Source organism: Cricetulus griseus, chromosome 2, assembly GCF_003668045.3.
Source record: "Cricetulus griseus strain 17A/GY chromosome 2, alternate assembly CriGri-PICRH-1.0, whole genome shotgun sequence".
NCBI lineage: Eukaryota > Metazoa > Chordata > Mammalia > Rodentia > Cricetidae > Cricetulus > Cricetulus griseus.
The window spans coordinates 442,646,352-442,670,067 of record NC_048595.1 but is presented as its reverse complement, the minus strand read 5'-3'; the positions used below and the strand labels follow the sequence as shown (position 1 = coordinate 442,670,067).

The following is a 23,716-nucleotide window of genomic DNA, read 5'->3' as shown; positions in this document are numbered from 1 at the left end:
GACACAAAGTTCCCACAGGTACATTGTAAAGTACCTAGGCCTCAGCAAGTGTCACAGGGACAGTGCAGGGAGCCCCGAGAATAGAAACAGCGCAGCCTGGGACTGCCCACTAACTTTCCAGATCACAGTAGGGAGAGGAAAGCCAGAGTCCAGGGAATCAGTCTAAGGAATGTAAGAGAGAGCTGTGAGGGAGGGCACGAGGGAGCGTTCCAGAGCGCAGGCTTCACATGTGTACGTAAAGACACTATCTGAGCTGAGGAAAAACCAAAGAGCTTACTCAGTCTGGAACAGTCCCCTTCCCACCACCACGGAGGGAAACCACAAGTACCCAGAGCAGCAGAGCAGTCAGAGCAGGACTGCCGCAGGCCCAGGAAAAAGACGCAGCTCTAGAGCAACCTGAAGGAGCTTGACAGCAAGACTGTCACACAGCACACAGCTCCATGTAACCGTGGCAGTCACAACAGGCTTATAAAATAAAAAAACAACACATCAGAGGACTGTGACCCCACTTCGAGTGGCCTCATTTATGTGACAGTAGTCCTGGAAGAAGAGTGTGAAATATACCCAAGAAGCTACAAACCCAAGGATATCAAGCTACAAACCCAAATACAAGAGTCATGAGGAAAATACAGTAAGGTACAGCACATGCAATTGTTCAATGCCAGTAACAGAGGAAACCTCAACAGCAGCCAGAGGAAAGTGTCACAAGCAAACAAGGGGATGCCTTCAAGTACAGGTGGGAAGAGGGCCAACTGTTATGAGTCTGCCACTTTCCAATGGCCAGCAGCAGGCCACTCTGCCCAGTCACAATCAATCAGTCCTTCTGAAGCACAGCTGTTCGATAAGGACTAACAGAAGGCATCTCGGGAACACTCAGCTTCAAGCATCAGCTTGTCAAGCCCTCAAGGGAGCTGCAGTTAAAACCCAAATCCTCAGGGCTCTCAAGGAGCTTAGAGCTTCAGTCCCTCAAATGCACCCCAGGGAAAAGCAAATGAAAATCTTCAAGTGAACTGTCCATCTGACAGAAAGTGGTGTGCTCAGGGACAACTCAGGAGCGGCAAAGCAACTGAGTAAGATAAGAAATCACATGTCCCTGCTGCTCTTAGTCCAGCCTCCCCCATGCACCCACCCTCACCCCGCCAGTGCAACACTTAGCAGAGAGCAGGGACAGACTGAGAAAAGCTGGGAGACAGACAGAGGCTGGCTAGGGGCCTATGGGAAATACGGAAATAAGACCAGATAGTTAACATCCTAATGAACAGAAAGGTCCTGTGGTGGCAGAAACCAAGAATTCAGAAGAAAACAGAACCCACCCTACAGGAATTAAGTGCTAACACTGGCATAATGCGAACAGTGCAAGACTCAACTGATGCATTTGAACCCAGAGAGCAAACACTGGCTTCACACTGTCCTAACATTGCTAAGCAGTGTGAGGAGTGTCCACACAGAAGTAATGAAGAGCCAGTCTCCACTGCAGACACTGGAGGATGGGTACTGGAACCAGTAAGCAGGAATTTTAGATTCTCATAATGCTTCAAAGCCTGCCCCCCATTACAGAAGAAAGACCTCTTAATTGAGAGGTCAGGGTCACACACGTGCTTGAGCAGAGAGGAGACAGGCTTCTGGGTGAGTAACCAGGTGAAAAGTCAAGTCTATAGAATAACCAACACATGTCAAGGCCACGGACCTCCAAAAAGCACTGAAGAGCCACCACAGGCAGAGGACAGGATAAAGAAAACAAGCACCATGTCATGAGAAGTCAGTTCTGTGTCCTTATTAGCAGCCTGCAGAGTTTACATAACTCAAGGAGACTCTCATGTAACTTTCCCCCCAAGACCGAAAATGGAGGCAAAGATACACAGAACATCTTATTTCAATGGTTCTTGTTAACTGAAGTTGACACAATCTGAAATCACCTGGAAGCTGGGCCTTAAGCAAACATGAGGGAGCACACTGACTGGGTTAAAGGATGTGAAAAGATCCACTTTACTTGTAGGTGGGACCTCCCTGGACGAACAACATCCTGTGTGAAACAGAGTAGGCTAAGGAGAGCACGCACTGCTCTCTTCTGACTGCAGTGATGTGACCAGAGCTTCAAGCTCCTGCTGCCTTGACTTCCCACCATGAAGGACTGTCCACTGTGAGCTACAATGGACCCTTCCTTCTAGGTGCTGCTGAGAGCGCTTTGGTGCACACAGTTGCCAGATCTCTATGTTAGTTACTAGAAAGGACTTCCGAACTCCAAACCCCTGAATGTTATTTGAAATGCCCATACTACATTTCTCCCCAATGAAATGTAGTTTATTCTGCCTTTATGTATTCTAAAAGATTCATATTTGATTATTCTTCTTTAGAAACAAATGACTACAGATATGCTAATTTCTCCAAATATATTAATGCATATGATTTTATATGTAGAGAATACCTACCCCCATGATTTTATAATTCTACTAAATTAATACGTGGGTCAAACCAATTACTTTTGAAGTTAGGTATACACATACAGAGGAATCTAATTCTTGGCAGATATGTGAAGTAAATCTGGAAATAAATGAGACAAAATAATGATTAAAATAAAAGGAAAATCTTGAGCTGGTAGTTACCATTGTATGTATCTACATAAACACTGGTAGGTGACTGACACTAAGAAACTCCGACTTGTAGAGAGTCAGACTGAACTATAGACCAACTGATTACCTTTATTAAACACAAGGACATCAAATAAATAAATGCTTAATGGGTAATTTTTAATCAAGCAACAACAATGAAGTACTGGATAGAAACAGTTTAAACATTTGAAAAAGTACTAAATGTTAAGTTATTATCAGAACAAATGTAGTTTTAGCCAGTGTAAATGAGTGTGAGAAGATAGGGAACCACATCAGCCTTTGAAAATGTTCCAACTTACACTCAAATACATCAGAACTTAGTAAAACACGGCCAGAATAGGAGGACTTTTAAATTTCAGGACTTTGCCCCCGCACACTTGGGAAAACATATCTGAATGCTTTATTCTGTCGTCAAAGCACACTAGTGCATGGCAAGCAGTGTAATTATCTCTGCACACACTGAACTCAGATAAACTATCTGTACCCCACCATCTAATCGAGTCTTAAAAGCTGAAACTACAAAGTGAGCTCCAGAAAAATCCCATTTTTACATATATGGAATTATGTAAAAAATTTTACATAATTTTTACAAACACAAAGAACTTTGAAACAGTACACTAAACTTTTTTTTCTGGACAGTACTTTTTAAATGGACTTATTAATGATGACTTATAAATGGACATGACCACCTTTTTTTCTAATTCAAAATAAATTGAAGTTTTGAGTAATAATTCTGAAATTAAGTTTATAAACTTAACAAAACATGCAGATTTTAATACTATAGGTATATCTGTTGTTGCCAGATTTTAAAGGAGGACTATCAACTGGAATACTTAAAGTGTTAGGTCCAATTTTAGAGGCTGTTTGATTGTATAACCACAACTTTTCCTAAGTGCTGTAGAATGTTCTCTGATGAAAGGAACTCATACTTTCCAAGGATTTTCTGGAGGATCAAGAACACAGAGAAAAACCAACAATAAAATGTGCTGATCATGCCAAATACCATGTTCCAGAAAAACTTAGCTAGCAGTATTATTTATTACTATACCATTCATTTTATAACTCACTTGTACATTGTATGCACTTTTTTTTTTTTTTTTCACGACAGAGTCTCACTATGCAGCTCTAGCTGTCCTGGAACTTACTCCATAGACCAGGCTGGCCTTGAACTCAGAGAGATCCACCTACTTTGCCTCCTGAGTGCTGGGATTAAAGGTGTGAGCCACCACTGCCTTCTTTTAGTCTAGTCATGATGAATCTTATCACTAACTAAATACTAAATTAGTTGCAGAAAACAGGCCACCAGCTGTCACATACCAGTGGCATCACAGTAGTAAAGTTACTGCAGTTGAGAGGAATCTGGTAGAGCCAGGTGTTGAGTCACACTCATTTTGAGGTCTTTGAGATACTGCACACCCCTGCACCACGAACTTTCTAGCCCATGTTCTCCTTTGTACAATTTGCAATTATTTGAAAACATACACCCTTGATGAATTTAACCATGATGCCATCTGCCTGGAAGCAGTGCTATCTAGAAGGGTCTGGCTGGCTAAAGTGGGTAACTGGGGGTGGGGTGGGGGTGGAGAGGGGAGTGGGCCTTTGAAGGTCCCAGCCTGAACCTTAGTGTTTATTTCTCTGCTTCATGGTTTGGCCATGATGTAAAGGATTCACCTACACACTCTGCCACCACGGAGCCTTTCTGGCACGTTGTCCCCACCATGACAGACTATATCCTCAGAAACAAGAAGCTGAAGCAGACCTTCCTTCCTATACATTGTTTCGGTCAGACATGAGCAAAGTAACCAATACACTGGATCTAAATCAACAGTCAACTAACATGTTTTCAAATGTAATATTCTACTCTTGTATTGCTGTTTCAATTTAAGACCAATAGTTTTATGTAAGAAACTAAAATCTTTAATATCTAAGTATAAAAGCATACAACTACATTACCTCTATATAGCTTCATTTATTCCTAACGGAAGCAGAATTTCTCAGAAAAGATGAAGTCATTTTGACAATGGTGTTGATGGACAAACCATTCAGAAAACCTTTATGATTTATCCTTACTTCCTGAAGAGCCTCGATGATGTGGTCTCTATACAAGAGGAAAACAGACAGCAATTCTGCTTCTCAAGCAACTACACTGCCCATGCAACTATAAAATTAAGTCACAACTCTAGTTAGTACCTGCTGATATCTGGGTGCAGCTCACCCAGTCTCTTCATGATCTTGGTGAAGCTACGAAGGTTCAATGTATTTGGAGGTATGAAGTGAACAGGTGTCTCAGGTAATAACCGAGAAGATTCAATCTGGTTACAATTTTTCTTGATGCCCTAAGCAAATGTTGAAAATATGAACAAAGGGGTACAAGAGCATCTAGAAAGGCAAGAGAACTAAAAAGCATATCAAAGCTGGCAACAGGAGCTTCACACACTTGCACCCAGAGCCTGTAGCATGTTCTTTTTTTTTTTTCAAACATTTTTTAAAAAATTTTATGTGCATTAGTGTTTTTTTGCCATGGGTGTTGGGTCCCCTGGAACTGGAGTTACAGACAGTTGTAAGCTGCCATGTGGGTGCTGGGAATTGAACCCAGGTCCTCTGCAAGAGCAGTCAGTGCTCTTAACCACCGAGCCCATCTCTCCAGTACCCTGCAGCATGTTCTTTACACTTGCCCTCTGCCAACCCCAATGCCCACAGCCCCAGTTGACTGGACCAAAGAGTGCTGTCTTCAGGCTAATGAGAATGAGGCTCACAGGCCAGGTCAAGTAGATTCTTGCCTGTAGAACTTGAACATGGAGTAAACAAATTTAGTCAAATAATCAGAGCCTGATTAGAAATGCTACAGCTACATGAAGTGGGTTACTGCAACCATAAGCACAGAAACCCCACACGAAGAGAGACACAGAAGGAGCTGACTGACCCAACAGTAAAGTGCTTGTGTAGAGTAGAGGGAGGAAGACCATAGTTCCCAAACATCTGCCTCAGCTCCCAGGAAATCCCCTTTCCTCCTTTCCTACTGTGGACTAAAACCCACCCTAAATATTAAGTGTCAGGGAAATGAATGGGGTGGTTTTTGTTATTGTTGTTGTTTTGTTTTTTGAGACAAGGTTTCTCTGTGTAGCCCTGCTGAACTGGAACCCACTCTGGAGACCAGGCTGGCCTCAAACTCAGAGATCCTCCTGCCTCTGCCTCCTGAGTGCTGGGATTAACAATATGTGCCCCTATCCCCAACCCCAGGGAAAGGGAGCATTTTAACAGGGACTGCCACTGTCAAAGAAGCCAGATGTTCAAGAAGGCAGCAGGTGGAGGAAAGACCACTAGTGAGGTCACTCTTGAACTTTAGAGACTGAAGTCAGATTACAGGAAATGAAATGATCAAATAAATGAAGACAATGGATATAGAGAGGCTTGGCAATAAAAACACAGGACAAGGAAGGGTTAAGTTCAAGAATGCAAATGAGACCCTGCTGGGCTTAGGAAGGGCTGTGGGTACTACCAACAGACAAAGTCTGAATGGAAATGCAGTCACCAAAGTGTCTAAAGGTGTGGTGGGATGACCAAGAGTCAGGAAGGGCTGGGGAGGACAGTGGAACAGCACAGGAGAGTGCTCTGGGAACGCCAGGACCGTCCACTCAGGTTAGTGCTGGGGACTTGCCTAAGTGCGTCTATCTAGTTATCAACAACAACAACAGTGAGTTTTACTGCACATAAAAATTATGCTATCCCCACTGGATACCAAATTTTGTTGAGTGAAACTATCACATTCCAGGAAGCATTTAAAACTGTAATGGAGTGAAGATGAGGGTTTAAGGTATAAGGGTATAAGGTAAGGTTACTATAAAAAAATAAAAAATCAATAAAAACAAAAAATGAAGCAATACTGACAGAAGAATGACTGCTAGAGTGGAACTGTCCAAAAATAAAGAAACAAAGACTGTGACAGACAGCAGTAAAGCCAGCAAAAAGAACCTGTTTCTCCAAAGCCAGGTGGGGACATGTAGATTTCTCCAGAAGAGGAACTGCAGCTGTGCAAATGCAGGTTAGGGTGGAACCAAGATAAGAGCCATCTTACTGTTCTGCTGTGCCAACCCGAGGACTGACACTACTGTCATTACAATGGCACTTCCAGCAGCACACAAGTCACAACTAATCAATTAGGAAAACTAACCTGGTCCAAGGGAGGAAACTCACTGTCTTGCTCAGACTCCAGCTGCCTTGGTCTAGCTCTGGACAGTCTACAAGCAGAAGAGGCCAAGGTGCCTTCTTTGTTGGGATTTTTCTCCAAAGGATTCACACTGCCATTCCCAGTTTTGGACAAAAGCGGTGGTGTGTGTTCTCCAGGAATTTTCACAAGCCTCACGTTCACTGATTTTCCATTGATTTCTATACCATTCATTTCCTTCACAGCCATCTTGGCATTACTATTTTTTGCAAAAGCAAGAGATGCATATCTAAAACACCAGAGAAGACAACCAAAAGGGTCTTTGTTAATGACCAGTTCCAACTTAACTCTTGTAAAAACTAAGATGGCTTTCACAACAACAGCTAGCTACTCTTAAAAAGGTTCTTAAACTTGCTGGGGTAAGTAGGTGTGTTTGTTATTTCTGATTTTTGTTTTGTGAGTCAGGGTCTCTCTTTTATTTAGTCCTGGCTGTCTTGGAGCTTGCTTGGTAGAATAGGCTGACCTTAAACTCACAGAGATCTACCTGCCTTTGCCTCTCAAGGGTTAGTATTGAAGGCATTCACCACCAAATGAGTAGGTGATTATTCAGGACAAATGAAAGGGGAAATAGGATAACCTATAATAATTAAGAATTACATTAAAATTTACTGTTTAAAACTGTAGTCTAATATATATATTTGTACAAATCTGAGGCCTAGGGCCAAGTGGCTATACATTCTATAAATGAAAGTTAATTTTTACGTACAAATATAAACTCCAGGTGGCTGGAAGGCTTAAACATTAAAGGCAAAACTGGAAAATATTTAGCAGAATATATGAAAATACATTTATAGTCCGAAGTGAAAAACTATGTCGATAAAAAGTTAGACAATCTAGTCAGAATTTTAAATATGTAATTGAGAAAGCTGGGCCAGAGCTGTACCTGCTAAGCCAACAGCTGTATACAGTATTAACAGAAGCATGTACACCAAATCTTAAGCAACTTTTTTGTCTTTTTAAATGATGTGACTATGGATACAATTTTAAAATATCCTTATATTTTTATATTTAACTGCTTTTTCTAAATTTATACACAAAAATTCTATTTTAAGGAAGAAAAAAACCTAAGATTTTTAAGGATTCAGTAAGATACCAAAAAACAAAAAGACACAAAGTATAATATTCCTAAGAGATGCAACCATAGCTTAACATGAAAAAAATACATTAACATACTATCAACGTATCATATAAAGGACACAATCTAAGTGACTACAATTAGGAAAACTAGCACCAACTTTTACAAATTTAAGTCTCTAACCACAAGCAAAATCCCTCTTAATTATGTAAATCTTGACCTCTGAAATTAACAGCTATCATTTTCATGACAGAACAGTAAAGTGTCTCCATGAAGTAATTATCACTGTAACTGGATACTCTGAGTAATCTATAAATGTGAAAGTAGACACACACACACACACACACACACACACAAAAAAAAAAAAAAAAAAAAAAAAAAAAAAAAGCATACATAGATGGGTAATGCAGCCACCTACCTAAAAATATAAAACAATGCAAAAGTAATTAAAGTCAGAAATAATTGAGTTCAATACTCCCTTCCAAGCCAACTTTCTGTCTTTTCTCCTAGTGCTTTACATAGTCAACTCCTAGTGTGACAACAGCATATAACAACAAATCTATTTATTATCCTTATCCTCATTTTACAAAGAAGCTACAACTCAGAGAGGTCAAGTAACTCATTCAAATTAATTCAAGTTACTGAAGGAGTTGGGGATTGAAACAGTCCTATTTCTTTTTTCATTCTTTTTTTCTTTTCTGGTTTTTCAAGATGGTTTCCCTGGCTGTCCTGAGACTCGCTCTGTAGACCAGGCTGGTCTCGGACTCACAGAGATCCGCCTGCCTCTGCCTCCTGAGTGCTGGGATTAAAGGGGTGCACCACCAACGCCCAGCAACAGTCCTGTTTCTTGAGTATATCTTCATAACTGATGTACTCACTTCTGCTATGAAATGGCACAAAAATCAGTTAACTCTCATATGTATGGTAAAGAGGCCATCTGTGACTGTGCATGCTGTAATCTCAGCAGCCAGGGTTCTGAAACAGACTTAACAGTCTGGACTAGCCAGCGTAACTACTGCCACTATCTGTTCCGCCTGGGTCTCCCCCGGGAGTGGCTCCTGACATATCCAACTGCATCTGTTGCACAGCAGACATACAGTAATGCACAGTTTGAATTTGGTAGCATACCTGTAATTAGTAGAATCATCAATTGAAATTTCAGAAACTTGGTATTTCTGGAAATGAGTCCTTAAATCAGCCTAAAAGAAGAAAAAATTAAAGTTTGTGAAAGGTGAAAAGATATCACAATAATTTATAAATTTTAAACTGAAGACTGCCCCCCAAGAAATTCTAGACATACCTCAGATACAGAGGGGCAAAGACCACCAACATGTATCAAAAAGCCTTTACTTCTTCGAAGCAGTTCACCATTCTTCATTTCTGATTCTAGAAAAAAATATATCACAGAAATGTCCATTGTAACATCAAATTTTTTTAAAGAAAATGCCAAAATGTTAATATTTCATTTTCTTTCCAATTACAAAGCTTATTTATGGTTCTGTGTATGTTGTATGTGCTTGGGCATTGTATGTGCATGCCATAGTGCACGTGTGTCTAAGTCAAAGGAAAACTTGCAGGAGCCAGTTCTCTCCTTCTACCATATAATTAGACTCAAGTTACCAGTCTCAATGGCAGGTAACTGTATTTACTGCCTAGCCTGACAACTTGAGTCCTGTCTTTAGGAATCACACAGTAGAAGACGACAATGGGCTTTTTAAAGTTGTCCTCTGACCTCTATATGTACCCACACATGCCCACAAAATACATTAAAAATAATAAAGTCAGAAAATATCAGCATTACACCAAGCATGTTGGTAGACATTATAATCCCAGAATTGAGAAACCTGAGGCATGAGGGTTATAAGTTCAAAGCCAGCCTGGAATACATACTGTAACCTTTAAAAAAAAATAGAAAAATCAAACCCACAGATGAATACAAGACATTGCTGCATCTAATCATGTCACCCTAAAATAAAGAGGTTGGGTTACACAGTATCCAGTCTCCTGGAGCTCCAAAGTTCACCACCTGCATCACAACCATAACTTATCTCTGCTATTTAGTGCCTGTGTCACACAGGCTGGAGCCGGTGTCTGGATGCTCTAAGTGCACTGCTTGCTGGGAAACAGCACACCAAAAAAAATCTTTGTATCAAACATGCAGCAATGGCGGGTAGAGACCTTGTCATTATGGAGGGATGCGTAACAAGAAAATGTAGGTATCATGAAGCTGGGATACAAAACTGCATGTTCTATCTCCCTGGCCTCCACTGTGGAGACAACTGGATGTGGAATACGATCCCATCCACGGAGCACAGGCTCCCAGCAAGCCCTCGCCCAGCATACAGGTGTTACATACACTTGTCTAAAGACTTCTTAGTTTCTACCTTTTAGAATTTTTATGTAATAATGGAAGGCTTAAGAATCCCATTTTTCATAAGCAGTAAAAGTAGCTTAGCCTCTTGAAATAGCTGTGAAAACTAAACAAGGCTATGGCTATTATTTTTGTCTTATAGAGGAGGAAGCTAGGCTAAAGTCTTGAAGTTTCAGTTGGGTCCAGGAACTGTCTCTCATGGCTATTAAGACCTTGCCATCTTCACCAGGAGGTGGTAGCATAGGCCTTTAATCTCAGCACTCACAGAGGCAGGTGGATCTCTGTGAGTTCAAGGCCAGCCTGATCTACAGAGGGAGTTCCAGGACAGCCAGAGCTGTTAAACAGAGAAACCCTCTCCTGAAAAAAGACCTTGCTTTCCTCATTAAGGTACTAATCTGCTCAGCGATCTGGAGAGAAGATGAAGAAGCCCTTCCTTCAGTTTAGATGCTGACACTGGAGCTGCAGTAGCAAACAGCAGTGACGGACACTCAGAAGCACCTTTCCTCTCCTTTCACCAGTCCATTAAAGCTGCGCAGTCCCATGGGCTGAGCATTGCGTCTCAAGAAATTAGAATTTAATAACTATTTGCTCTTTAAAAATTCACCTCCAACTGCCCAATTTTCTCACTTTTAAAAAGTAAGCAACAAAGCCGGGTATTGGTGGCGCACGCCTTTAATCCCAGCACTCAGGAGACAGAGGCAGGCAGATCTCTGTGAGTTCGAGGCCAGCCTGGTCTCCAGAGCGAGTGCCAGGATAGGCTCCAAAGCTACAGAGAAACCCTGTCTCAAGAAACAAAACAAAACAAAAAACAAAAAAAAAAAAAGTAAGCAACAGGTACAAAGAGGAACAAAACACACTTTTATAGCTTGTCTCCCCCAAACAATGTAGAAGCAAGCACCAGTTTTAGATAAGCTAGGTTATGATTTTCCTGCAGTTCTGAAGAACCAACCTAATGGACTCTTTGGGTTCCATTCGTCATGTTCTCTTTCATTTTCCTGAGGTCCCGAGAAGTCAACTCCAGTCAGCCTCTCCGTTGCGTCAAACCAGTCTTCACTTACTTCACGAACGCTTTTGTATTCTAAGGCATTGAGCACAAGGAACCATGTCTATCTATCAGGAACACAGTTATAAACCCCTCTGTCAAGAAAAGGATGGCCTTTGTGTGTGACCTAGAGATGAGCACAGTGGCACAGAGCCAGGCAGTCTCTGACCGGGTCCTGTCAGCAGGCACCGAACACAAAGCTCTTTTCAGCGCTAGGTTTCCGCTCCCGTTTCCTGCACTGGACACTGGTGCACAGTGTATCTATCGAAAGCCTTCCTCCCTCAGTTTCATCAGTTACCCTTTATTGATGAAGTCATCTTTACATTGCAAACCCAGCAAACATGCTCCAGTTCTTCAGCTCATTAAAACTAACAACCATCTGGAATTATAATCTTTGAAAGGGAAAACTAGTAAAGACTGGAGACATTTTAAACATTCCATGTTTTCTGGCTTTTTATTTTTTGGAGACAGGGTCTCACTATGCAGCTCTGGCCCTCCTGGAACTCACTATATACACCAGGTTGGCCTTGAACTCAGAGTGTCTACCTGTGCCTCCTGAGTGCTGGATTAAAGGTGTATGCCACAATGCCCGACACATTACGTGTTTTCTGGAAGCTACATAAACAACACATTTCCATCCTTACCTTTATCATCAAGCTTCAGCTGGGTAAAGTCTATGTTTATATCAGAATTTTTAAAGTCATCACTCATGGGTGATTTATCTTGTTTAGGATGACTGCTGTCAGATATAAAAGACACCTGAGGATTAAATAAAAACAGCCACAGATAAAGACTAGCAGCCACTGCATCCTACCTGCTGACAGGCACCTTTCACTTACATCATTTTGCCCTCCAAATAATGAAGGATATGTATGACCAAAAATCATTTTTATCAGACTTTGTAGTAAAAACACTCATTATAGGTTGTTGGCCAGTGCCAGTTAAGAATTGGGGTTCTACTGGTGTATACATGTGATGTATACACACATAATATAGTTCTTTTATTTTGGACAAGGAAAGTGTTAATTCTTCCCTTATATAAATATAAAGTATTTATAATTTTTGAGATAGTAACCCTTTATACATTTCAGTGTATAAGCTTTCAATTGTGGAAAATAAAAACCCTGTATGTAGACCTGAGTTTTTGCTACATTTAAATTTTCTTGAAAAGGAGGCCACTTCTAGGCTAGGGTAGATTCAAGGGTAGTGTTTACCTAGCATGTGTGACAATTTGTATTTTATCTTTAACACCAGAAAAAGGAAACAAAAAAAAAGCATCCAATTAATTTAACCTTGCAAGCACCATCTAACTCTAGGGCCAGTGAGATGGCTCATGGGGTAAAGATGCTTGCCACCAAGCCTGACAACCTGAGTTTGATCTCCAGGATCCACATGGTGGGAGGAGAGGACTGACCCTCAGAGGCTGTCCTCTGACCACCACATGTACACCGTGACACAGACATGCCTATACACACAATACAAAGTAAATAAAAAAGTAACCAAAATAGTAAAACTATTGGTTTATAGTCAAAGGTAAGACTACAAAACTGTATTATATTGCTTTTGTTGTGTTTTTAGAGACAGGGTTTCTCTGTGTAGCCTGTCCTGGAACTAGCTCTTGTAGACCAGGCTGGTCTTGAACTCACAGAGATCTGCCTGCCTCTGCCTCCTGAGTGCTGGGATTAAAGGTGTGCACCGCCCAGCTTACATTGCATTTTAAAGTTTCTTATTACTTAAAAGAATTTTTTTGCATTACTAAGGATGGAGTCTTATGTATGCTAGACAAGTGTTCTACAAGAGCTGTGTCTCCAGCACCAATCCTGCTATTCTAAGTTTGTTCCCCCTGAATCAACAGGCTGTTCTCTAGTTACACTGCCACTGGGAGAAGAGCATGGACTGTTAAACGGCTAAATTATTTTAAAAACATGTAATGAATCCGAGCATATAAAATTTAGCTTTGAATTCATTATTATTTTTAAAGAAGTTTTTTTCCCCCCAGTGGGATGGTCTTCCAATATCATGTCTGCATAATTTCGGAGTAGACAGCAACTATTTGAAGTCTTACTTTTCATTGTGAACTAGGTAGGATTGCCTTTTTACTCTCTCGCTAAGGAGAGCTGGTTTCAGTGTCACTCCACACGCAGGTGGAAGTTCCCGTTGATTCATTTCTTGAGTTTTCAGAGTGTCTCACCTGTGGCCCTCTCACTGCGGTCTCCTGGGCGCTGACTATGAACATGTGCTGCCACGCCTGGCCTGCAATGTGTTCCTATGTAACAATTAAGCCACCTTTCTCGGAAAGCCCAACGCATACTTCATAAGGGAAGAATTAACACTTTCCTTGTCCAAAATAAAAGAACTATATTATATTATTTTACCTCACAAAATGAGAGCCAAACGGCAGTGACCCTCTGGCTCATGATGCTGGCCCTACACCATGGCTTGCCTATTCCTTCACCTTCAGTCACAAGGTTTATGATGAATTACATGTCACCTTCCTCACCATATTGATGACAACTGCCTGAGCAAGACTGGGTCTAATATAGCACTTTTGCTCAGGCAATCTCTCAAATGGGAGTCCCCGAAGTTAGTCAGTGGAGTGGGAAGGAGGAAGTGAGTGTTTTGTGAGAGTTACTGCTTCCTTAGAGGCTATGGAACTAAGATTTAAATGATGAGATGATGGAGCAGAGCTTAGTTGGCAGAGTGCAAGCATGAGGACCGGCATTTGATCCTGCTTTTAGTCATGTAAAAAGCTGGGCATGGCAGCACAGTTGGCAGTCCCAGCACTGAGGAGATAACCAAAACCATGTAAAAGCCAGGCAAGCAGAATAGATCTGTAATCCCAGATGTCCTACTGGAAGAGAGAAGACAGAGACTAGAGAACTGCAGGCAAGTTTGCCAGTCAGCTAGCCGAGCACAATGCAGTGGGGAGCCAGAGACCCAGAGCTTGTCTTCTGACCTCCACAAGCCAGCGCTGGGACATGCCTGCTGTGACATTTGTCCTCTTACCCCACCTGCACGAATGCGCGCGCGCGCGCACACACACACACACACACACACACACACACACACACACACACACCCACCCGCCCGCCCGCTCGCCAGTGCTTACCTGGGACGACGTCTTTTGTAGGCTGGGAGAAGAGTCAACATCAGGTACACTTTGATTACCCGGCTCAGAATTCACTCCTGTAAGGCTAAATAGATAAGCATTCCTTAAATGTTCTCAAAAGGAAACAAAGCAGAAAATTTTGATATATGGCATAAGTAGTTTTTAAAGAAGGTAAGTTCTATGTTAGATAAAACTATAATTACCCACATGCTTCTTCTTCCATTAGCTAGAAACAAGGAGGGGGAACAGAGTTAGTATGTTTTCTGTCTGAACAAAGTTAACACTTTATTCTAGAACACATACATACCCTGGAAGCAAAATCCGAGAAGGCAGATAACAGTTTGGACTCCATTGACAGTGGGGGCAGCTCTTCCAGTGGTATGCCCTTGTGGACTTTTTCTTTCAAGTTCATGTACCTAACTTTCAAGTCTCCCAGAACAGATAGCAGTGTTGATCCTAATTCCTTCTTAGCAGAATTACTTGGTAAATTCCTGTTCAAAGTTCACAGAACTACATTATTTAGGCTCAAGCCACTCACCTAACACTAACATGGTATCACACACTTAGCTCTACCAGATCTTTGATTTTACCTGTTAAACGAACAACGGTAGATATATTTTCTAGAGTCAGTTTTAGCAACCCTTGATAGGGAAGCCAGAAAGAATGTGACAGAATATCATGCAGAAACTCCAACTGACTTTACCCTTACTTGGACTTTGTAAGCAAAGAGCAAACTCATTTATTTTACTGGATTAATTACTGCAACCACACCTTGCCGTGACACAAGAATTGTGTTTTATTTTTGAAACAAATCTCAATATGTAGCCCTGGCTGGCCTGGAACTCACTAGGTAGACTAGGCTGACCTCCAACTGAGTCATGCCCTTGCCTCTGCCTCCCAAGTACTGGGACCATAACCACACCCAGGAAAAGAAGTTCTTTTGAAGATTCTTACTCTTATATTTTTGGTTGTGAGCTTAGCCTTTAATGGCTGAGCCATCTCTTCAGCCCTAAGCTTATTACTCTTAAGGCAACTGATAAACCAATTATAGCCTATGTTTTATCTTTCAAAAACTGCAAACAGATTTCTAGAATAAAGTCATAGTGATAACATTTTTTTGTTGTTGTTTTGTTTTTCGAGACAGGGTTTCTCAGTGGCTTTGGAGGCTGTCCTGGCACTCACTCTGTAGATCAGGCTGGACTGGAACTCAGAGATCCACCTGCCTCTGCCTCCCTCCCGAGTGCTGGGATCAAAGGCGTGCGCCACCCCTGCCAGGCTTATAGTGATAAATGTTAAGAAAATCTAGATTTAAAATTGATGAACACCTATTGAATCCTGCTCTACTTTCCATTACAAGTTTGTAAATGTGGCTACAGTGGCGATGGCACATCTGATAGCAAACATCCAGAAGGTGCGTCTCTGCCTTCATGGCCCTCTCAACCGTTTTCTCACAGCACTTTGATGGCAAATTCATCTCTTCACAGAGTTGAAACGCCCTTCAAAATAAAAGACAGCATTAGGCAAGACTCTGAACATATTCTACTGCAGTGACAGACTTCTTTCTAGAAACAAATTTTAGTTTTGTTTTGTTTTTGAGACAGGGCTTCTCTGTACAGCCCTGGCCATCCTGGAGCTCACTCTGTAGACCAGGCTGACCTCTAACTCAGAGATTCGCCTGCCTCAGCCTACCGAGTGCTGGGATTAAAGGTGTGCACCACCATATCTGGGCAGATTTTATATTTCTTATATTTCTCTGTAGTTTAATTCAATTCCTCCTAAAAAGGGGGAAGCTACAGCCATAAACTGTTTTGGATGTTTAATTTTTAACTTTACTTTTATAGCTTTGGGATGCCAGACTAAACTCATTAGAAACTGAGAAACAAGCAGGCGCCTGACTTCAGAGGACGGCCACGGGTGTAGCTCTCGTGTCTTCCACTCTCATGCCCACTCCTGATTATTAATAAACGCAAAGAAAAACCGATGGTAAACAGGCTTACATTTAACAATACTTCAGTGAGTCTATCTATTTCTCTCTCCAAATATGTGGCATTTTCCCTAAGATGCTAGTTTGTTTAATCTATGGGTGATTCAAATGGAAGAAAAAGAAAACCAAATTAGCATAGCTGCGGCTTCAGTAAGGGAAGATGATGCCTTTAGGTCTAGAGAAATGGTGGCAACTACAGCTCTTCCTGACACTCTCTAACCCCAGTGCTGCTATAGTGTGTCTGCTGAAATGGCCAAAATGTAAACTTCCTTACGGCCCCTTTAATTCTACATGGTTAAATAGACTACACAGAAAGTAAACACGTGTAATCTTGTACAGCTGACCTACCTCTCAGGATGTTTCTTTCTGTCCGTGGCACTAAATGTTTTCCTCAGTTCCAAGGAATTCTGAAAACAATGTAAGATAAAATTATAAATACATGACAAAATTAATGTTATACATGGCGTTCCAAAACAGTAAAATGTAAAACCAGAGTTTGAAACAATTTTGTTGACAACGTCTGCCGCCAGAAGACAGAGCTGTGGCACACTGCCATCCTAAGACTCCAAATGAACCCAACCACATTTGCATAACTTCTAACATTTGTAGATGAAAAATTTGATACTATTGATTTTACCTCATTCAGGGAAATCTCATTAGGCTTTAAACAGTCCATTGAGAGTGGCCTTCCTGATTCTTTTGGTACAGCCATCTGTGCATCTCTGCACGACCAGTCTGTATTACAGGCTACACTTTGTTTCTCACTTTGCCACTCATTAGGTGGATGTTTTCTCATCATTGTTATCTCTGTGTTGCTTGATGTAGACATGACAGATCTTGCATTTGCCTCTCTGCTCACATCCAGTGTCTGCTGAACTGGAAAGAGACAGCTTGTGGCATCCGGCACTGACTTTAGACATGGTTCTTTCAGACCAGGAGAGCATGTTTTATTCGTGGCACCGCTTTTTACATGGTGTAGACAGCTGTCCTCTACTTCTGCCTGATTTTCTGTGGCTGCTACCTTTGGTAGCACAGGAGAAAAAAAGCCTGGATCTGGGAGGCTTTTGTATTGCAAAGAGCCACAGAGAGAAATGACTGAGTCATCAAAAATGGAAGTCTCAGAAGTCTGGAGAGAATTATTAGCCTTCAGTTGTGCCCCAAGGGCTTGGTCTTGGCGAAACGAGATAGGGTTCTCACGACACTGTAATGTTTTGCTCTGGAAAATTCCATTTCCACAAAAATCTTTTCTTTCAATTGTCTGAGGTTTCATTTCTTTAGCAAACATTTTAGTTTGGGGTACTTTCTGAGGGTTTAAGGGAGAGCTGCTTCTCTGTAAAATGTCATCAAACACTTTACGGTTTAGTAAACCAACCTCTTGTTCCTTACACTTTTCAAATTTTGGTTCATGATATTGTTTTAATGTATCAGAACTCCACGATTTAGAGGAATGAGGTGAACATTTTTGTGCCAAAATATTAAGTGACTCCAAAGAGGGGGCAGGACAACTCTCTAACTTAACATAATTATCTTCTAAATTGTCACTACAGTTAATGCTATAGCCTGGTGTTTTCAACTCGCTCACATCTAGCTTCAATTTGCTTCCTGTTTTAGCCAGGTCACAGGGTAAGTACGTACTGATGCATTCTTGCTCGGCACTGTGGTATTCCTGCTGTGAGTCATCATCCATGTCACTCCTGTGCATGTCACCACGGTCTCCACCAGAGACCTCATGGCTCCTCTGCAATCCCACACTATTATTACCTTCAGGTCCTAAGAGGCCAAACCCTGCCTCTACCTTTTTGGGCATGCCAGGATGTAACTCTGAATATAAATGTGGAAGATTTTCATTCTTGAGTTTTGATTCTGAACAATGTATAGAGTATGTCTCATTTAAAAAAGCATAGTCAATACTGTCTTCAAACTCACTTGACTGAGAGAAAATATTCTCTACATTAGTATCTTGATTTACTGAAAAAGATGGTTCTGATAAATCTCTCTTGTCAACACTGCTGATTTCTTTGTCACTAGCTCTTTGTTCTGCTGCCAATGAATTCCATTCACCATCAGGAAAAGTCAACTTGACTTCATTGCAACCACTGGAAAATAACCCACTTTCTTTCTTAGGATTATAAGGTTTGTCTGTTCAAAAAAGTGAAAGAGAATATGTTAACAACATCATAGAAACTAAACATTGAAAACAACTAGATATAATCTGGTCCCAACTCCTCCAAATGCTGGACTACTCTTACATCATTGATGACAAACACAAACACCCCTTAGAGCAACTAAAATAAATTGAAACTCATCTGCCAAACAACAATTGTGATGGTTACTAAAGCTGGCTCTTTAAAGATCATAAGTGCAGGGCCCTCATGATAGGGTTCATCCTTAAAATGTAGCAGAGTGCTTCAAGCCACACACCATCTGAAGATAAAATATGAACCAATTACCAGCTAGGACGAGATACCTCAGGAGAATCTAACCATCCTGGCATCTCAATCCAACCCCAGAACTATGAGAAAATACTCTGAAGCTGTTTAAGCTACTTAATGAATGGTGTTTCGCTACAGCTATCCAAGTGTCAAGATCCTTCCCGAATCCTTTCCATGTGGAGAAGTCTTTCCTTTATAGGGCAGCCACTTTACTTGTGGATGGGTCTAACAAGAAATTGAAAAACAACAGTATCATTTAATAACTTTTGGGGTATCTACTGAGGTCAGTCAGTTGTAAGCAGTGTATAAATGAGGGCAAGAGGACACCAGTGTCGCCTCCACAGCTTATGGCTTTCCTAAGGGTTATAGATAAACAAACAAAAACCCCACCACAGTTAAAAGAGAAGTTCTGACCATTGTGTTAATGGAACAGGTAAATTTGAGGAGACAGAGTGGGCACTTTGGGGAAAACTTTACATTTGACAAGTGTTTTTGAACAAAATGGACTAATTTGTCTTAGACACATCCAACAAATGCTGCTGGCTGTGTGAATGAACTAGGCCAGCCTGCACGTAGTACAAGAGATGTCTAAGAGAAGTGTGGGGAACTGCAAAGGCCTTCGTGAGGTGCTCAGGACCTTTGGGTCTTGTCGTAAGGGAAGGAAAAGCCACTGTAAGCCTCTTAAAAGGGTAGCCGCGTGACTGGGACTGAGCTGTGGAAAGCGCCTGTTAAGAAGCTTGGAGAGTGAAGGCAGGTAGATCAAGAATGCAGAAGACAGACTAGAGAGGTTCCTAAATAACAGACACATAATGTGCACAGAAGTGAAACAAAAAGCTTCTAAAACAGTAATTACTCTTGGGCCAATGCACTCTGGGATTTTCTATTTCATTTTAGTAAAAAGCACAATTAGCTGATTTTATTTCATGACCCACCGACTGGCCACACCCTGCTTAAGTACCACTCTAAGACTCACTGGGCACTGCATCTGAACGGAATGTTTAGCGCTGAGCGCCTGCCGTAGGAGCAGGTGCAGAGGAGGGAGGGGAAAGCAGGACAGGAAGGAGGAAGATGGAGTTCAGTTCCCCAGGAGGGGATCTGAGTCACTCATAAAAGATACAGATTAATGTCCAGCTGCAATAAATATAGAGACTCACACAGGAGTTACTTTCATACACCAGGGACACTACTTCAGTCATTGTCATGCTTATAAGTGAGTTAACGTATATGCTGTCTTATATCCAAATGTTAACAGATTCGTTACACAGATTGGTCTTCCATGGACTTACAAGGTCTGTCTTTTGCCTTTCCTACTACATAATTATAAAAGCAGTTTGCCCACAGCTACCACAAACTCACAAGGGAATTGGCAAAGTTAATCATGTGCTGAACTATACCATCTAGCTGGGAGAGGCTTTAAAATAGCAACTCTGAAGGGAAACCTTCCTTTATCCAAGTCTTGGTTCCTCACCTTTTTGGAGGTCTCCTTCATTTTTCTGGTAGTTTTTATCAGAACTGGTTTCTCCCACTGCAGTGGCCTGCATTGTTCAAAGATGTACATTCTAGAAAAGGTATAACATTGAACTGTTAGTAGACCGGTCACAGAGTTAAAAAAAAAAAAAAACAGAATAAACAAAGCAGCAGTTATAGTCAAAGATTATACTGTCAGAGCCAATGAACATTAAAACAGGTAGGACGCTTGAGTAACTTTTTATTTACTTATTTTTTCTTTCTAAAGACAGGGTTTCCATGTATCCCAAACTGGCCTCAAATTCACTATGTGGCCAAGGGTGACCTTGAATGGCTGACCCACCTGTCTCCAAACTCTCAAGTACTGAAATTCTAGGACATGCCACTCTATCTGACCTGTGGAGTATTGTGGATTAAACCCAGGGCTTTGTGTCAACACTATCGACTAACACACACACACACACACACACACACACACACACACACACACACACACACACCACCATAGCAAGGAGCAAGGCAGGTGTGCAGGCAGACATGGTGCTGGAGAAGTAGCTGGGAGTTCTACATCCTGATCCACCGACAGCAGGAAGAGAGTGAGTTTGGGCCTGGGAGGGGCTTTTGAAGCTTCAAAGCACTCCCCGAATAACACACTTCCTCAAAAAGATCACGTCTCCTAATCCTACCAAAGGGTTTTATTCCCTGGTGATTAAGTATTCAAATATATGAACAATGAGGGCTATTCTTGTTCAACCACCACAGCCAAGTCGTTAAGATGTTACCATAATCTCAAAGACTACTTTGAGCCTGTTGTCAAATCTAGATAGAAATTATTTCCTAAACAAACTGTACAGTTATGAAAAACAAACAAGGAGCTGAGACGGTAGCATGCTTGCTACAAGCCTAAGGGTCTAAGTTCAGATCCCCAGCGTCCATTAGCATAGCATCCCCAGACATTCTATACAAAGCTCCTTTTTATACTTTCTTCCAAGTAACAAAACTAGTTTCCAAGATCCCCTTCTTTTCTAAAATTAACAACAACAACAACAACAACAAACCTTTTCTAGCCTTGTTTGATATGTTTTCCCAATCGACTCCCACCTAGAATTCCACACTTAGAGGCAGGGTAAGGACATCAGGAGTTTGAAAGCAGTCAGTCATACGGTGACATCCAGACCAGCCTGGATCCTTTTTGGCTAGGAAACTTTGAACACCCTTGAACCTGTAATTTGCTGCTTGGAAAGGCTCCATCGAAGTACTAGCTGTGCTTAAACTTTTAGGGAGCCAGGAAATGGCGAGCAGCCCACAATAAATTAAGAAATAAATGACTGATCCCAAGAACTCGCTCATTTATGCACCGAGTGACCTTTGTGTGCAGCCTATCACCTTATCTTAAAAACCACAAAACTGCCCGGAGGCGGCGGCGGCGGTGGTTGTGGTGGTCTTTGATTCCAGCACTTAGGAGGCAGAGGCAGGCGGATCTCTGTGAGTTCGAGGCCAGCCTGGTTTGCAGAGCGAGTGCCAGTGCAGCCAGGGCTACAGAGAGAAACCTTGCCTCGAAATACTAAAACAAAACAAAACAAACAAACAAAAACAACGAAACCGTTGCAAGAAGGAGTTCAAGAGCAAACACGAGTGTGACGGTGGGGTCACAATCGCAGCAGAGCCCAGGCCTGGCTGCAGGACAGCTCAGACTGGACCGGCTCCCAGCCCTCCCCCCCGCCCCCCGGGGGTCTCACTTCCACATCGGGCTCACCGTGAGTGTCGCCTGCGTCCCTGATGTCGCACCTCCCCGCCAGGCCGCCCTCACCGTCTACTCCGCTTGCTTCCTAACGAGTAGCGTTCCGAGCTTGTCTGGTAACGGCTGCCAGAGGCCCGCCCACTGCTCGAGGAAACGTTCCGATTGGCCTGTGCGAACAGGCCTGCACCATGATTGGCTTGGTGGGGCTCTAAAGCGCGGGAAGGAGTCGCAGGCTTGGATTGGCTGGCCAAGTGTATATGTCTTCTCGCGAGATTTGGTGAGCTTCGTGGTTTCCATAGTTGCATTTATCCCTGGATGCGGAGCTCTAAGGGTTTTCACTGCTCCCAGGATCCCTTTCTGCAGGAAGGGGGGGGGGGGCTAGGGCGGGGTACTTATTTGCCTCTGGGACAAAACTTTGGGGTGCACCACAAGATTCGGAAAGCAACACAGTATTTCAGGACCATCAGTTTTAAAAAAAAGTAACAGAACAAGACTCAAGATGAGAAAATTATCCAAGCCAGTACTCCTTTTCTCCTCGCCCCCTTTTTCGGTCAGGCTGTAAGTGGTTCCTCGGAGCAGACTGTTTCTGATCATATTTTTATCTAAATTGGTATCATGGATCCTTTTTGTGTTAATTTTGATTTTTATATGATTGCGTTAAAAGATTATTTCCTTGCTGGGTTTTTTTAATATTCCACATATGCATTTAAAGAAGATTTTTATTAGTTATTATATATGCACATAATGAGTGCAGTGTCATTACAGGTCAGAAGAGGGCATGGGGTCCCCTGGAGTTGGAGTTACAGGAGGTTGTGAGTCCTGATATTGGTCCTGCGTTTCCAACTAGAGTCCTCTGCAAGAACTGTGTGAGTCATCTCTCTAGCCCCTCCCATATATAATGTATGTCCTGCACAAAATTCGACTATCCATGAGTACCAACTACTCCACAGCACTATGGATGGCTTCGTTTGTTGGAACATACCCTTAATTACTCAGGACAAAAGACTTTAAAGCTGGGCTGCCTCAAAACTGTCAATCAGAGATGGAGGCCTCTCACTTGCATGTGTTCTTTCATTAGCAGATAGATTCACCAAATTCATGTTGACCTAACGGTAGCTGGGTGCCATACAGTGAACTGTAAACATGAATGTGGGCCTGCACAATGTCACCTTTCCGTGACTTATTTGGCCATGCAAGTCTCCTCTTACCTACATTGACTTTGAATTTAACTTTTCTTTCTTCTTTCTTTTTTTTTGGGGGGGGCGGGGGACAGTGTTTCTCTGTATTGCTTTGGAGGTTGTCCTGGAACTCTCTGTAGACCAGGAACTCACAGAGATCCACCTGTCTCTGCCTCCCGAGTGTTGGGATCAAAGGTGTGAGCCACCACCACCTGGCTTGAATTTAACTTTTGAAACCACCATATCATTTAAAATAAGGCATGAGTGCAGCCAAACTAATAAAGAAGTCTGGTGTCTATTCTTCAGGCTGTTCAGATAATGTTCACATTAAGCTGGACACTATACTCTTTTTCTGGGCAGATAGCTTCTAGGCAGGTGTCTAGGTCTGAGCTGTGGAGTCCCTGTAGCTTCGGAAGTGTTTTGGAAGGAAGGCACACTGAACACAGCTGCAAACTACTTTCTATACTAGCCTAGTGGCATTTC

The 23,716-nt window shown here is 42.0% G+C and overlaps 1 protein-coding gene across 1 annotated transcript; it reads right to left on the bottom strand.

Annotated features, from left to right (window-relative positions):
* Positions 1 to 2,726: 2,726 nt before the first annotated feature.
* On the bottom strand, positions 2,727 to 15,730 carry Rbm44 (RNA binding motif protein 44). The gene is made up of 11 exons (XM_035441133.1): positions 14,739 to 15,730; positions 14,635 to 14,657; positions 14,432 to 14,516; positions 11,967 to 12,081; positions 11,230 to 11,358; positions 9,210 to 9,295; positions 9,038 to 9,108; positions 6,781 to 7,063; positions 4,800 to 4,945; positions 4,563 to 4,707; positions 2,727 to 3,552 (listed from the first exon to the last, which is right to left on the bottom strand). Exons 1-10 carry the CDS (start codon positions 14,841 to 14,843, stop codon positions 4,575 to 4,577), a joined length of 1,176 nt encoding a protein of 391 aa, XP_035297024.1. The 5' UTR covers positions 14,844 to 15,730; the 3' UTR covers positions 2,727 to 3,552; positions 4,563 to 4,574.
* Between the last annotated feature and the right edge of the window lie 7,986 nt (positions 15,731 to 23,716).

Coding starts and splice junctions, on each gene's coding strand:
- Rbm44 (XM_035441133.1), bottom strand. CDS start 14,843: ATGAACTTGAAAGAAAAAGTCCACAAGGGCATACCACTGGAAGAGCTG. Junction 14,658..14,738: donor TCTCGGATTTTGCTTCCAGG/GTATGTATGTGT, acceptor CCTTGTTTCTAG/CTAATGGAAGAAGAAGCATG. Junction 7,064..9,037: donor GATGATTCTACTAATTACAG/GTATGCTACCAA, acceptor CTGGTGTTTTAG/ATATGCATCTCTTGCTTTTG.